The sequence below is a fragment of the Macrotis lagotis genome, chromosome 6 (assembly GCF_037893015.1).
Source record: "Macrotis lagotis isolate mMagLag1 chromosome 6, bilby.v1.9.chrom.fasta, whole genome shotgun sequence".
Lineage (NCBI taxonomy): Eukaryota > Metazoa > Chordata > Mammalia > Peramelemorphia > Peramelidae > Macrotis > Macrotis lagotis.
Window position 1 is genome coordinate 205,221,892 of NC_133663.1, and position 16,579 is coordinate 205,238,470.

At 32.2% G+C, this 16,579-nt stretch overlaps 1 protein-coding gene across 2 annotated transcripts in view; it reads right to left on the reverse strand.

Annotated features, from left to right (window-relative positions):
- Positions 1 to 16,579, reverse strand: part of LOC141491374 (ephrin type-A receptor 3) — a 92,101-nt gene that overhangs the window by 40,444 nt on the left and 35,078 nt on the right. For both annotated transcript variants that reach the window (XM_074192270.1, XM_074192269.1), the window contains exons 7-8: positions 6,253 to 6,314; positions 3,481 to 3,690 (exon numbers count right to left, since the gene is read on the reverse strand). In XM_074192270.1, the coding sequence (XP_074048371.1) occupies positions 3,481 to 3,690; positions 6,253 to 6,314 (272 nt within the window). The remainder of the gene's footprint in view (positions 1 to 3,480; positions 3,691 to 6,252; positions 6,315 to 16,579) is intronic.

Here is a 16,579-nt window from a genome sequence, read left to right on the forward strand (position 1 = left end):
CACATGGTAAAATGGATTAAAAGATGTGATTATGCATAAATCATATCATCATTTAACCTCATAAGTAACATGAAGACTATCCTTATTTTAAATAAATCCTGTGTTATTGAGTTAGCTCTTGAAAAGTGAAAATAATGAATCCTAAAAAGTGGTGACACTATTCAAATTAGCATTGTATACTTTTAGTAAGCTATAGCAAATTATGATAGCTTATATAATCGTAACTTCAATAAGTGAAAATTCACATATAATGGAGACTACTTCATTGAACTTACTATTGTTGTATTTGACTGTTCATGATCCCATTTCAGATTTTCTTAGTAAAGATATTGGAGTAGTTGCCATTTCTTTCTCCAGTTCATTTTTACAAATGAAGATACTGAGAGGAGCAGGATTAGGTGTCTTTCCTAGGGTCACAGAGCTGGTAAGTTTATGAGATCAGATGTGAACTCAGGAAAATGACTCTTCCTGGCTCCAGGTCCAGGACACTAACTATGGTGTCATCTAGTTGCCCTTCACACTGTAGACAATGCCTAATGAGATCTCATCTTTGGGGGAAATATATTTCAATCTTTAAATCTTTAATTCAGTGTAATGATTAGGTAATTGATAGTTCTTCATTCAAGTCAAATTCACTAAGTGTCATCCCCCAAACCTCTGTCATAGGTACTGCACCCTCATCCTCTATGTCATGTCCCTTGTGAACTCAGCAGTATCTATGAATTAATTATGTTCTCTATTCAGATGATTCCCAGATCTATCAATTGAGTCCTAACCTCTCTCTTGACTTCCAGCAGCCTACTTGAATTTGATACAATATCATTTAAATGGCCTTCATGCTAACTTAATCAAACCATGAATCTCCTTATTCTTTTCATCCAGAATCTCTTCCAATAAGGAAAAGGTTTTTAAAATTTAATTAAATTAGCTCACAGAATTCTAATTTCTAAATCTTATTCCTTTAATATACCACATAAAAAGTGTTAGCTGTGAATTGAGATACGTATAAAAACCTTGCAACTGTTTCATTGATAAATCAATGTTGAGAAATTAGAATTCAAATATCCAATTGATTTTCTGCTTCCACATTCCTTGAAGCATGGTGGAATGGGGGAATGCTTTCATTCACTGAAGAAGAATTTAATTTTTGACAAAAGACAAAAAGAATCCATAGTCAAGTTCAGTGACTAAATTAGATGATCAAGCCTAGGTAAAATAATTCGATACTGCTCCCAAAGAGGAAGGGTTATGACATCTTGCAAGTGATAAGTGACCCTTAAGCCACACTTGAAAAAAATTTCCACTGGAGAGTTTATTTGAGTAATAAAAATATCAGTGGAATAAGTGAATGTTCTCCAAAGATGACTAAAATAAAGGATGAATGTCAACAATCAGATAAGTACTTATATTCTTGAATATGTGTGTGTGTGTGTATATGTGTGTTGTGTATGTATTTTAAGTCACATTATTCCATGATGATACCTTGTATTTAGGAGAATTTTTTTCATGAGTTCACATTAACAATGGTTTAGTAAAGTATTTTTTAAATATCTAATTATTTAAAATGTCTAAATCCAGTAAGACATTTCACTGTTAGGCAATGGGGTTAAGGGACTTGTCCAAGATCACACAACTAGGTAAGTATTAAGTATCTGAGGCTTAATTGGAACTCAGGCCCTCCTGACTCCAGGGATGGTGGTTTATCCACTGTCCCATATTTCACTGTTTCTTAAACTAAGAAATGATGCCTTCATAAGAACTATGGGAGTGTTCCAGGAATATCCTGCATTATCAGTATTAAATATCTTTGAATATATATTTGATCATATTTTCTGGTGGAGTATTTGAAAATCCTACACCCAATCCCCCCCCCCCCCCCAATATCCAACAGCAACATGCTGGACATATTTTTGCTTTAGCAAAACTAAAGAAATATAATGAAATACCAATAAGAACAATAAGATACTCTATTGCTTTTCTCTTCCTAAGGCCAAAGTACTTTAGGTATTTGTTTCACCTACTCTCACAAAAACCCTAATAGAATAGTGGGGCAACTATAAATTATTCTGTTAGAAAATAAAATCAAAGTGGTTTCTGTAGTGTTGGGGCTCCAGAATGAGATCACTGTTTCAAAGTGATTTTCTGAAGAATAGCCTTTTCTAATGTCCCCTGTAGTTGAAATTGATTAACTATGAACATGGGAGACTTTGTCCTTTAATTAGCAAGGATCTGATTTCAAATGGAAGGCAAATTTAAGATACACGGAATTTTTAAATTCTAAGAAAATGACCTGAAATCAAAAAATTTTATTGTAAGATATTACTTGTCAGGATAATATCATAAGGAATATATAGTAAACATATACTTTTCTAGGACTATTTTAGTAACTTATCTGATAGCAAAAAGTTATGAGTATCTTCCAAGAGTAGAGATATAAATGAAATAAAAAACACTCCTGTAAAATAAATCTATCAGTTTTCAATTTATTATCTTGTAGCATCAGATGTTAGTTTAGTTATTTAGTAAATTATATTGTGCTACAAAATAGTGGCTGATTGATTTAGATTTTCTATCTAATCAGTCTGGATTGACTTCCCATTGCTCTCTATTGTATTTGATTAGGCTGCTGGATATTAATATGTCTTTTGCTTTCTACTTAATGAAGTTTGCGAGCAGGCATGAGAGCATTAATATGCAAGTAAGAAAATAAAACCATTCTTTAACATCTATGTTTATATAAAGAAAAACAAATTCAGTTCATGATGTAACTGAAAATCATGAAAATATAACACTATTTTGAGAATACCAACTTCTAAATTATATAACAATGTATTATATTCTTAGGAATGTATCTGTTAATGCTGCATAATTGTATTTTCTTGCCTCTGCTGCCATTATTTGAGAAGTAAGCTGAACCCAGGACTAGGATTTTTAAAGTTTTAGTTGACACTTTCATAGACATTATGAAATATTTGAGGTCTTTAGTTGGGTAATCAAAGTGTGACTCTGCCCCCAAAATTAAGCCTTTGTACAATGGCCCATGAAAAAGGAAAAAAAATAGTGTTTCTAGAATTTAGGCAATTGAAAAAATTAATGTACTGACTTTCTACTATAAAGCTTCCTGGTATTTTAAGAGTTTGTCAAACCTTCAGTGTGCAGTCAGAACATATGTTAAGGCAGCCTAAGGAATTGTGAAAATTTCAAATCAGCAAACACTTGTTTGTTTTAAGGAAAGAAGAGGCCTTTAAATTATAGTGGTGTTATATTCCAAACTACATTCAAATTTGTAAAGAAAAATGTCTATTAAACTTGTGAGGAAAAATTAATTAATTTTCCTACATATTTCTAAGAAAATTAAGAAACTCCTAAAGTCAGGAAAAGAAAGAACGACAACAGTTCTTTGGTTTGGTTGCCATGTGTCTTAGTTTTCTTACTGCAAATCAGCATTACATGAAACAAAGGATAAAAAACAAAACTTACTCTTGTAGTATAAGCAGCCTCTGGGTCATCCTCTAGAACTCTTGAGAGTCCAAAATCAGATACCTTGCACACCAGGTTACTGTTGATAAGGATGTTGCGGGCAGCAAGATCACGATGAACATAGCCCATATCTGACAAATACTTCATTCCAGAGGCTATCCCTCGAAGCATCCCTACTAGTTGGATGACTGTAAATTGAGCATCGTGTTTCTGAGAAATATTTGAAATTTGAGATTAATAAATGTAAGCTTTTCCTCAAAATTTTCTGGTTCTATTACTGAACATCAATTCTTTTTTTATTTTATTATAGGTTTTATTTATTTTGAGTTTTACAATTTTTCCTCTAATCTTGCTTCCAACTCTTAATCAAATGCATTTAGACCAACTATTCAATGTCATAGGCTAAAAGCAATGATAACATCAGCAACAAAAGAGAATTGTAGAATCATTATATGTAATGAGTAAGTTCTTTGGAAAGTATGTAAACAAGTACCCATTCTTCCTCCAAGTTTTTCATGCCAACATGAGACTTTTTTCATGTGGCACTCACAATTACAAGTCAAAAACCTTTCATTTACATTAAGAAACAACTGGAAAAGTACTTTGTGAGTGTCTTTCTTGGAATCACATAATCATAGAATGTGAGTTTTGGAAAGGATACTACTGAAGATTATTTAATTCAATTCCCTCTCCCATTTTACACATGAAGAAACTGAGGTTCAACGATGTGAAATGGTCATGGTCACATTGTAAGAGAGTTGAAATTATAATCTAAGAAATTTTTCCTAGCAAACAGGCATCTCATCCTAAATCAATGTAAAATACCCACTTTGCATGCTAATTTATAAATCATTTTAATCAGGCAAACTTTAAAACTTCTTGATTTTCAAGATTTAATAACTAGAAGAGAAGTCAATTAATTGCAAAGTTCTTATTGCATACCTTTTTATCCAAACTAAAGAAACTGTTCAGTAATAATAAAAAACCCCCAACAAAAATCCCCACCAGTTTTAGGGTTAGAAGACTTGCCTTGGTTCCTGAAAAAACTCAGAAAAGTCATTTTATCTACATTGACCTCAGTTTTCTCATTTGTAAGATGGAGTTAGATTAGATTAGATTCTAGGTGTGTATATACTTAGAGTTTGAAGGAACCATAATGAGCATGCAGTATGAACCTCTTGAATCACAGAGGAAGAAATTCTAAAGCTAAGAGGACAAATGAATTACCTAAGGTTGCATAGGTTTCAAGATACTAGACACAAGGTTTGACTGTTGGTTCTTTAAATTCAATGCCATTCTATCCTGCTGGTGTTAATTAAATCTAAAGAACACAGTTCTTTTTAAACATATTCATAAACATATACAAACATACCTCTATGTCTTGATAAAAAAACTTTACTATGGAATAAGAATGTAGGGTTCTTGGGGTTTTTTGAAAATGCAGTTACCATTTAAATTTGTTTTCTTTACTTCTTGTAAGTTTATGGTATTTAACATCAATTTGCCAGTAGAAATAGCATGTGAAATTATGTATATAAACACTACAGGTAACATGCATAGATTTTTAGAACTATCACAGGAAAATTGTGAAATTATTTATCTCAACATTTAAATGCAGTCATATATGCCTATATATAAATATTTTATGGTAGATGAATCTTTCATGAGATTATTTTGCATGGCTAGTATTATAAACATATATATATATATATATATATATATATATATATATATATATAAATTGGGGTATTCCAAATAATTGTAGAACATCAACTATTGATTATTAATCTTTGTATTCTCTGCAAGTGTCTAATGCAATATTTTCAAGGTAGTATATGGTCAAGACATATCTATTAAATGAATAGATTTGCAGGCCTTATATACTTGGGTAACTAGATTGATTTCTGAAACCACACTTCACTTATTGGATAACCTAACAGTTGTACTGAACCATAGTGATATTCCTGTAAAGAAAGAATATGTCACCTTCCAATAGTGTGATTAGAGGGCCCATGCTTGTTTGTTAAAGAGACAGAACCATTTAAGAGATGGATGGGTTTCTAATAAGCAGCAGAGACTGCCATAAAGATGGAAACTAAAGGGGCATTTCTATTCTAGGTGGATGTTATTTATGACCTTTCTCTATAATGCTTCTTATTTATTGTTTTATCTCACATATATCTTGAGGTAGCATACAAAGTGTAAGGGAGTTGTTCAAGTTTAGGTTTGAGGAAAATAAATCTGAAAATATTAACATTCAGTTGCTTGAAGAAGAGGGCATAATTTTATAGTTTTCTCTTTACCACTTTGTGCCAGGAAATTTCAGAATAAAAGTTTGCTTTTAAAAACAAAAAAACCCTAAAAGTTTGGAACAATATAAGAGATTGTTTATAATAGTATGAACAATTCATTCCATTTGTATTGGGCAAGGAAAAAATCGGACAATACTCTATTTATTTTTATTTGATGGACATGTCACAATATTAAACTTTTAATTTAGCCCAGATGATTTCAATTTACAAAAGTAATTTCTAATCCATCAGATTAATTGTTCTGAAGAAGGAATACAATTAATAAAGCTTATGTGCTATTCAAGATTTTTTTTTAATGTGAGCATAGAGAAAGATGTCAAATTGCAATTGAGTAAATCACAATAAATACTATGGAGATATTGTAAAAAACATGAATGAGATTTTTATCAATAAAATTTAAAAACAAGAATAATCACTGAAAGAATGGAAATCCTTATTCATTAGTAATTCTTGTACATACTCGTAAGAAGCTGTCCAAGGACCCATTCTCCATGTATTCTGTCACAATCATGACTGGTTTACCTGAAATATATATAAAAAAACATTAAATATTTTTCTCAGATGTCAAAGGCATAACAGTATTAAAGTGTCCATATATTTTTGAAAAATATATCTGAAAAAACTTATGGGTTCACAGGATGGAAATTTGGAGTCATCTAATCAGCACCTCCTCCACCCTACCCACATTTTACAATAGAAAAATGGATACCCAAAGACATTAGTTAACTTGCCCAAGGTCACAGATATGACAGAGGTGGGATTTGAACTCTAGTATTCTCATTTCCCAGTGATGTTTGGTATAAGTCATTACCCGACTAGAAATGTTAATAGCATCAATGATAATATAAATTACAGAAATATACAATAATCCAAGGTCTCAAATGTATTTCATATCTTCTGAATTAGATATTATAAAATCTGTTAGCATTTCAAAAGAATAAAAAAATGAAGATTGAAGTGGGTAACGGATTTGAGCTTCATTTCTTTTTCTTTCCTCTATAGAGAGGTGTTAATGAGCCTTGGAATGATCAGAAGGAAGTCTTGAGAAGGGACATAAGAAGAATAGGGATTATTACCACAAGCTCCAGGATGATTATCAGTCTCTGAATTAAAAAGACTAGCTTAGACTTATAAAAATATTTTTAAAGCACTTTATAAAGTCTGACTTTCATTTGCTTGATCTCATGTAATTATAGTGTAAGAGGTAGTAGCTTTAGAAGACTACTAACCCAACGCTTTTATTTTGAAGCTAAGAAAACTGAGACCTAGAGATAGATACTACCAGAGACATGATTCAAACAAGAGTCCTTTGTCTTTAAATTAAGAATTCTCCACATATGCATATAAACATACACATACATACACACATGTCTATATACATACATGTATATATCATAATGATTTATATATATATATATGATCTATATTCTAGTGATTTGGTACTTATATACATAAACATGCATATATTTTTGTCATTCCTTTCTTTTCAATCATATCTAACTCTTCATGATTTCATTTGGGGTGTCATGAAAAAAAGATACTAAAGTGGTTTTTCTCTAGCTCATTTACAACTGAAGAAACTGAGCCAAATAGGGTTAAGTGATTTGCATATGTTCACATGGCGAGTGTCTGTGAGGCCAGACTTGAACTCTGGAGATACAGATTTCTTAACTTCGGATCTCTATCAACTGCACCATCTAAATGCCTCGATGTGTGTGTGTGTGTGTGTGTGTGTGTGTGTGTGTGTGTGTGTGTGCGTGTGTGTATTTTTTACAGGTAATCCAAAAATCAATGGAAAGCCACATACTCGGTATAAACAGATTATATGATATCTTGCTCACTACACATCAATAGGTATCTAGAAAAGAGGTGAAGTTGGTCTTGAATGAGAGTGACAAATAAAAAATAGTCTGCTATTACATTATAGCTATTAAATTTTAGTTTTAGTTTTTAGTTTTTTGGTTTTTTTTTTTTTTGCAAGGCAATGGGGTTAAGTGACTTGCCCAAAGCCATGCAGCTAGGTAATTATTAAGTGTCTGAGGCCTGATTTGAACTCAGGTACTCCTGACTCCAGGGCCAGTGCTCTATTCACTGTGCCACCTAGCCACCCCATAGCTATTAAATTTTAAAAGAAACATAGGAAGACTTTTAGCATATTGAGTAGATATAGGAAGGACAGTAATAACTACACTAATGAAATCAGATTCAAAGAAATTCAGAAATATACGATTAAAGGTTTTAGCTGATTAGTTATATTTATAAATGAACAAACATAATGATAATATTAATATTTGTCCTTCATTCTTTTAGAAGAACATTACTTCAGGGAAGTGATACTATGACAAGCACATGAATTTTATTTAAGTGAGGTAATGCTGTACTAAGTCACTGACCTCACTTTCTCCTCCAGAACCATGTGGCCAGATATGAATCAGGACAACTAGAAATGGCCCTGGATGCCAAGCAATCAGGGTGAAGTAACTTGCTCAAGGTCACCCAGCTAGTATGAGTCAAGTTTCTGAGGTTGGATTTGAACTCCAGTCCTCTTGACTCCAAAGCCAGTGCCCTAATCACTGTGCCACCTAGCTGCCATTTATATATATATATATATATATATATATATATATATATATATATAGTAACACTGAAGTTTTTGCAGATGTTATCTAACACTTAGAGAAGGTTTTTAGAAAAAATTTCTATCTATAGCATCACTGTTAGATAACATCATTGTTCAATTAATGTATCCAAAGACATCAGGGGATTTAGACAAACTGTCAAGCCAATAATGATGATGAGGATGATGATAATAATAAAAAACATTTATATAGCATCTAATATGTTTTAGCAATGTATTAAGTGTTTTACAGATATATCGTTTGATCCTCATAATAATCTTGGGAGGTATTATTATTATCCTCATTTTACCACTGAGGAAACTGAGGGCAGATGGAACTTAAGTGACTTGTCTTGACAAGATCATATTTCCAATAAGTTTAAGGCCAAGGTAAGAAACAAAATATGAAGTGAGGGACCTGAATAAGGAAATAATTTTTTTTGCCTACTCTTTCCATTCCCTGCCCCAAACCAAGTATATACCTTATTTGAGAATGAAATAAATGAAAAACAATAAAACAGAGGAGAAGAAGACAAAGAGAAAAGGAAGCCTTAGTACTTTTGCTTGAATAATGGCTAGTCCTTGTCCTTTGTCTAAACTACTGTTTAAAACTACAGGGTGTCTCAGAATTCCATCAGATAATATTATCATATTTGTCGTGCACAATTTAGAACCTGATTGTCCTATCATAACAGATAAGAACTAGATGATCTTTTAGTGAGAGACCAAACAGAATTTCTTTTCTTTAGAAGTATTGAATTCATCTGAGATTCAGGAGAATGAACTCTAGTCTTGCTACTAATAATGTCTGTCTGACCTAGATAAATCACTTAACCTCTCTAGGCTTCTTGATTCTAACCTATAAAATGAAGAAATTACATTATATGATCTCCAAAGACTATTTCTAATCTAAGCCTCTAGTTATTTAAAGAATTTGGCTATAATTCCTTCTGTTCACTTTCAGAAAGTAGTCAGATCATGTCTGCATAGAAGATAAGGAAGAAACAAAGGAGTTAAATAATCATTATTTCATAATCTATGGTGGTTTCCCCCAAAATTTCAAGATTCTATAATAAAGGAAAAACAAATTAAAACAGATTTGCTCTTTTGTTAGTTCACAGAATTGAAAATTGGAAACCCATTGAAATGGTATACTTCTCCCAATGTTTTTATTTCTTGACAAATCTTGAATTGCTGTTCTGCTACTTCATCTTTGCTTTTTATATTTTTAATCCTCATAAGTGACAGTGGTCACGAATGAGATGAATTATAGACTTAGAACCTCAAAGGTTAGACTTAATTCATTTAGTAAACTGAATCTTTCCCAAGAGAGAGGAAACAGACTCCTTTTTCTCATTCTATAAAAATTCTCCATCTGACTTAATCAATTCAGCAATCAACGAATGTATCCACATAAATTACAGTAAGGAAACAGAATTACTCATAATTGTTTTACAGTCACAAAAATCTGACAAGTCTATTTCAACTGGTAAGATCTAAAAGATCTTTTAAAGCCCTGAAACTAGGGAATTCCTGTCCCCTGGAATTGCAACTGACCTCATAATATTTAGGATTCAGGAAGAATGTTAAAATTTATATCTTCCTCTTGGTCTTTGATCTCTCTTAAATCGTTTAATCAATCCTGGTAGATTGATCCCTGAGGAAGATAATAGCTAATGTATACATAGGCATGTATATTATACACACACATTACATATATATACATAAATAAAAATGTAATACATGCATGCATGTTTTGTACATATTTATACATAATTGCAATATATTAGATGAAATATTTTATTAAGAAAGAATCCATAAATTCAAAGAATAAGTTGAATATTATATAGATATGATGATGATGTTTGTCTTTTGTTCTTGAAGAAGACCATGACATCAGGGAAATAATGTACATGAATTGGATTTGAGTGAAGGATTGCTATGCTAAGTCACCAGCCTCACTTTATTCTCCAGAGTTATCTGTGTCCAGTGGTCAGATACAAATCAAGACAACTAAAAATGGCCCTGAGTTTGTGACTTGACCAAGGTCATACAGCTCGTAAGGAACAGAGATAAGATTTGAACTCAGGTGTTCTTGACTTCAGGGCCAGCACTCTACCCACTGAGTTATCTAGTTGCCCCATACAGATATAAATATGTGTATGTATACAAATATGCATTTGTGCATGTGTGTGTTTGTTCTTGCTCAACTACCAATTTTCTATATTCTTCCTTTGCTAATAAAATGGTTGAGCTATTGACATGCTTTACAAATTGAAACCTATGCAGAAAATAGATATTTGCCTTATACAATCAATATTCAAGTATATTTAGGTCATTATTGAGTTTGTACATTATCTGAAATCTGTTATTTGAACAAATGTGTGTGTGTGTGTGTGTGTGTGTGTGTGTGTGTGTGTGTGAGTGTGTTTATTTCCTCTTGGATCTGAGATTTTTGATTTTTTTCATTTCATATTAGCATTTCCACATCAGTGTAATATAACTTCTGAACCTAGAAGGTTTTTATTCACTGTTGTCTAAGAATGTATTTTTGGCCATTGTCTAAGAATCAGCAACCAGGTTCCAATAGAAATGGGAAGGAAGAAAATTATATGGAATCTATCTTTAGTTTCAAGACATTAATTGTTCTCATGAACTTTATTGTTTTTTAGATTTTTGCAAGGCAAATGGGGTTAAGTGGCTTGCCCAAGGCCACACAGCTAGATAATTATTAAGTGTCTGAGGTCTGATTTGAACTCAGGGCTGATGCTCTATCCACTGCACCACCTAGCTGCCCTCTCATAAACTTCTTAAGGAAATCAATTAAGTTTTGGGAAAGATTAGATTTCTTAAAAAAAACTATGGAAATTGCTTGAAAAAATTCTCTATTTGAAATCACCCCTTTCCATAAAACGATGCCCTTTCTTGTTTTCCCTCAGCTAGTTCATGAAGTTCTTTTGAACTCTTGTCACCTCTCACCCTAATTTTAAGATTACCTATTACACAACATATTTGGGTTTGATTGCTCTTGTCCTTTCTTTTTTTTTAGTGTTATTTAAGCCTTTTGAGAGAAGGAGTTATGTCTTCCCTTGATAGTACTACTACTACTACTACCATTTAATCAATGTTGTATGTTGACTTTGATCCCAATCAACAGAAATGTTCAGTGATAAATTTGGAACATAAATCCCTAATTTTTCTTCACATTGATGTTTAGAGATAAGTCATTAAACTTTTATAATTAAGGATAAAATAATATTACTCTATTTAATTGATTCAGTGACTTATTAAAGATTACTGATCATGGAAGTCTCTTCTAAATCTAGGTAGGTCTGAAAGAATAAAATAGTTTTTAAAAAAGTCAAGAGATTTCATATGCAGCATGAGATATTTATTCTCAATCTTCTCCATCATCTTTTTTGCCCCAAAACAAGGAAGTTTAATGCAAAATAACTGTTGAGGTCAGAAAGAATGAAAGGTTTTCCAATGTTAGGGATTGCCACTTATTGCTTAATAAATTTTGCTAATTAGCATATATAAAATTATTTTCATTTAGTTATTTAAAAGTACTTTATAAATTTTTACATACCATTTCAAAATTCCAATTGGGAAGTATGACTACTTTTAACATCAAAAATCATGTCTTTCTCTCTCTTACCCCCAAATTTAGAAAATCTAATTTTCCAAATCATAAAAAGCAGAATAATGCAAGTGAATACTAGAAGGAAAAAGGGAAAAATAAATCTTAGTAATGTCAGACAGTTGAATATTATCATGTTGTAATAAAGCTGATGATGGTATCAAAAATTCACAAATAGTAATGAAGCTGAAAAAAGTCAATTAAAAGAGAACAATTCAGAAACACATCTCCTCATTCACCATGAAGGTGATTATACGAACCTCCTACTGTATTTTGCTTTGAAATATTTTTACTGATATATTGTATAGGAAGACTGTGATTTACCAAACTTGATTCTCATTCTGTAAGCATATAATAAATCATGGTAAAACATGATGGTAATTTTCCCCAAGCTTTGTTTTTCTTAAACCATTCTCCCTCCTATAGTGATTGTATTAATGATTGGATCGAATATGTAATAATCAACTTAGAATATGAAATAATCAACTTGGTTATGATTACCACATCTTTCAAAATTTAGTGCAAGACCGAATAACATCAACAAACCAATTACTCATTCTTCCTCCATCACTTTACTTACAGAGAGGTATTAGGGGGGTAATACTACTATTTATAAAATCATTTTTATATTTGAGTAAATTGAGATTCAAAAGATTTTTCTTTCCCATTGTCAGAAAACTAAGTGTTAGAGGCAGGAGCATATTGAATAACTACAGAGCTTCTTTCTCTTACACACAACATCTCTCTAATATTAGATGCCATTTTATTTTACGTATATACTTGAGGATCTTTGATGCCATGAAATGATTCTTTCTATCCTTTCTATGCTATTCTCAGCTCCACTTATTAATACTGAAGTTTTGATATATGTAGGTAGTTTATGTCTGATAAATGCTTAGGAAACCAAGATGCCATGGAAATGAGCACTGGGTCTGGAATTCAAGGGATTTTTGTTTGAATCTTTGCTCTACTACATGCTGAATCCCTTGCTACTGATGTGGTCTTGAGGGAATCATATTATCACTGGACCTTAGTGTCCACATTTGTAAATGAAAGGGTGGGCAATTAGGTAGCACAGTAGATAGTGTCATGCCTAGTAAGAAAGACTTGAACATCATTCTGAGTTCAAATCTGACCTCAGACCCTAGACTTAAACTTGCTTGCCTCAGTTTCTCCATCTGCAAATGAACTGGAGCAGGAAATAGAAAATCCACTGCAAGATCTTTGCTAAGAAAAACCCAGTTGGAGTTAAGAAACATTGTACTCAACTTCTATCACTGAACAACAACGCACACATATTTCTACTCACATAGATACATGTATGTATATATATATATATATACATATACACATATAATTTGTATGTAGATATATATCTATTTGAAAATAGTCCTCAAAAGGCCTCAAAGAACATTAAGTGTGTACAAAGGCTTCAGTGTAAAACATTCTCATTTTTTGTTTAGCACTTATGTCTAGCCCTTTATCTTCATTGTGTATCCTCCAAAATTGTGTTTTCTTTCTGTGTGAAAGAAATGTTTCAAATGCACATAACAAAACTATTCTTTCAGGGAATGAATTACTACCACTTACATTGTAGAAAAAGGGAATAAAATCTTCCAACATTAAAAAAATAATCACCTCTGTCTTATTTGTCCTCAGATATGCAGAATGAATTTTATTCATTAAATTAAAATGTACATTGTAAGAAACACATGTTCGATACAACTTTAAAGAAACATTCTATACTCATTCATCAAAAATGCAACCATTAATACATGATAACAACTTATGTCAACGGTGTTTCAAAAATTTATTATACTAACAAGCTACACATTTCTGTAAATTATTAGTGAACTAAGCAGCACATGTGTGTTAGCTATTAAGAGTACTGCCTGGAAAGCCCCCTTGAGACCCATGTAGAAGACAAGTTTAGAAAGGAAGAAATATGAAACAAGGGACTTAATGTAGCACTGGAACAAAAGAATGATATCTTATTCAAGTAATGTACCCCATTACATCTGCAGTAAGTAGTATAAGGTAAGTTCAACCAACCCCATGTCCAGGCCTCTGATGGAAAAAAATGTACTTAAGAAGCTTGGGCAAAATATGTTACACAAGGTTCCTAAACCCCTCATGAGAGGAAGTACCTTGAAAACTTTGAGAACATTAAGTTACTGTCAAGCAACCCATCCTTTTATTTCCCCCAATAAAAATGTAACGATTAAAATCCCCAGTAACCGATTTCAAAGTAGTGCCTTAAATTTATTTGATGAAAAAATAAGTAGATTCTACAATTGGGAAATCATTCAAATCAGAGAGGAACAAAACTGTTGGAATAACAATTTAAAGGGAAATATATATATACATATATATATATGCTTGTATTTATATACATGTGTACATAATCATACATATACACAAACAAACCGTATAAGGGATTATTATATGTATTGTTATATTTTGGAGGTTGATTTAGAGAAGACAATATGTCTCCTACTATTTAATGTTTCTGAAGGTCAGACAGTGTTTCTGCCTTCCCTTGTAACAAGGTAACATGAACATTTATATTGAAGACCTTTGGGACAGAAACTCCACTATTAAAATTGTTAATAGCCCAGTTGGAAATAAGCCAAGAATATAATGATTGAATAGAGCACTTGCTTATACTGACTTGCAAAAGAGACATGATTAGACTTAGTGTCTCAAAGCATATTTTTTTATGTATTCAATTAAGAACATGATGAGCAGAACTGTCCTTGCTGAAAGACCATGTTGGAGAGTCTGAGAAAGTGAGTCACTAAATAGTGAGAGTTATAAAAAGAGACAGAGAGAGATAGTAAGAGGCGCAGAGGGTAAAGTAAAAGTGAGAGTCAAAAGCCAGAGACAAAAACAGAGACAGAGATCACTCACTCATGAATTAGAGATTGTGCGCTTAAAATAATCCAAATAAAAAGACATTTTCATTCCCCAATTCTTGTGATATCCCTTCCTTGTGTAGTAAGAGCACTGTATTTTGTGTCAGAGGGTCTATGTTTGAAATTTTGGTTTCTTCATTGCCTAGTCCTGGCTAGTCCTCATCGGTAAAATGAATATGATGATACTTGTATTATCTGTATGCTATCCTCCAAAGGTTGTCACAAAAAATTGTTTATAAGTTTTAAAGTGAAATATGGATGCAAATAATCAGTACTTATTTATTCATGCCCTTTATCATTTTTGCTTTTGTGTTTTTTTAGATTACTATATAGCTCTCAAATAGGATGTGCTCCTTTCAGCTTTCTATTAGTGACACCATGGTCTTTGTAAAGAAAGAAAAAGTTAGGGTTGGATAAAAGAATGTGCTTTGATTATAAAGCATTACTTTTCCTTACTATTCAATGTACCATGCTAGTTTCATTCTAACTCATTTCTTTTTACTCCCAGATGTCATAATGTGCCAGACTAATAGCTCTTAAATCCTCCTCTAAGAGAATTCACAATATAATCCTGGGTCTGGAACCCTATTATGTTTGTAACATATAAGATTGCTGGGATTTATATAGACAGATTTGGCAGACCTTACATACTTCCTTGGCCAGGGAGATATATCAAATGCAGGATTCTCAGCCTAAGAATAAGCCATTTGTAATCTATATGAGTATGTTACAAGATCAGACATGAAGATGGTGTTTTTTACATAGGCTACTTACGATTTATATCACTTTTTTCTCCACCCCCCACCCTTCGATCATTTGAGGTTGCTTTTAAGAATTTCTTTGACTGCATATTAGCATTCTAGTATGATCCATTTATTTTTCCTAGAAAGGTCACTTCAGAAGAAGATCAAGTTCCTTAGACACCGAGTTTCTGCCCAGGCTTGCTTATACCATTCTGAGGACATTTAGTTTAGAGGAAATGGAAATCCACCCATGATAGCATGTTTTCAGTAATACATTATTCCAGAAAGAAAGAACTCTATTGTCTAATTAAATTTAACAGCTTAAGTGAATTTGCCAGTGAAATCGATCTTATATCTATAGAAACCTTTAAAAATAGTGCCCAGCTCTAGCAAGAGGTGAATCACCCATGGCAAGAAAACCCTTAAAATAAGTTTTGGTACCACAGGTGGTAATAGAAGTGAAATTTGACCTTATTCTTCCTAGATCATTTCAATAAGGTGTGTAACTGCTGCTCTGGAATATAAAAGAAATTCAAAACTAAACCTTTAACATTATGCTCAGTATCACAATTCTTAGGGCATGGTTTGATCAGAGCATTTCTGCCCAAGAAAGTAGCTTCACATTGTTGATGTCCGTTTTCCTTATAGACTGGGTAAAATGTAAAAAAAAATTCAATAACAGTGATGCAAGTCAAACTTTGAATATCCAATTGAATTCCTGAATATATAATAATCTACTCACACTGTCATAAAGGGAAATGAAAAGACTGCAAGGCCCTAAAGAATTTCTGGTAAGAAAACAAAATCCATTTAAATTTGACACTTCACTTAGGAGCAAAGGATTGTCTTTAAAGGGGAATAAAAATGAAAAT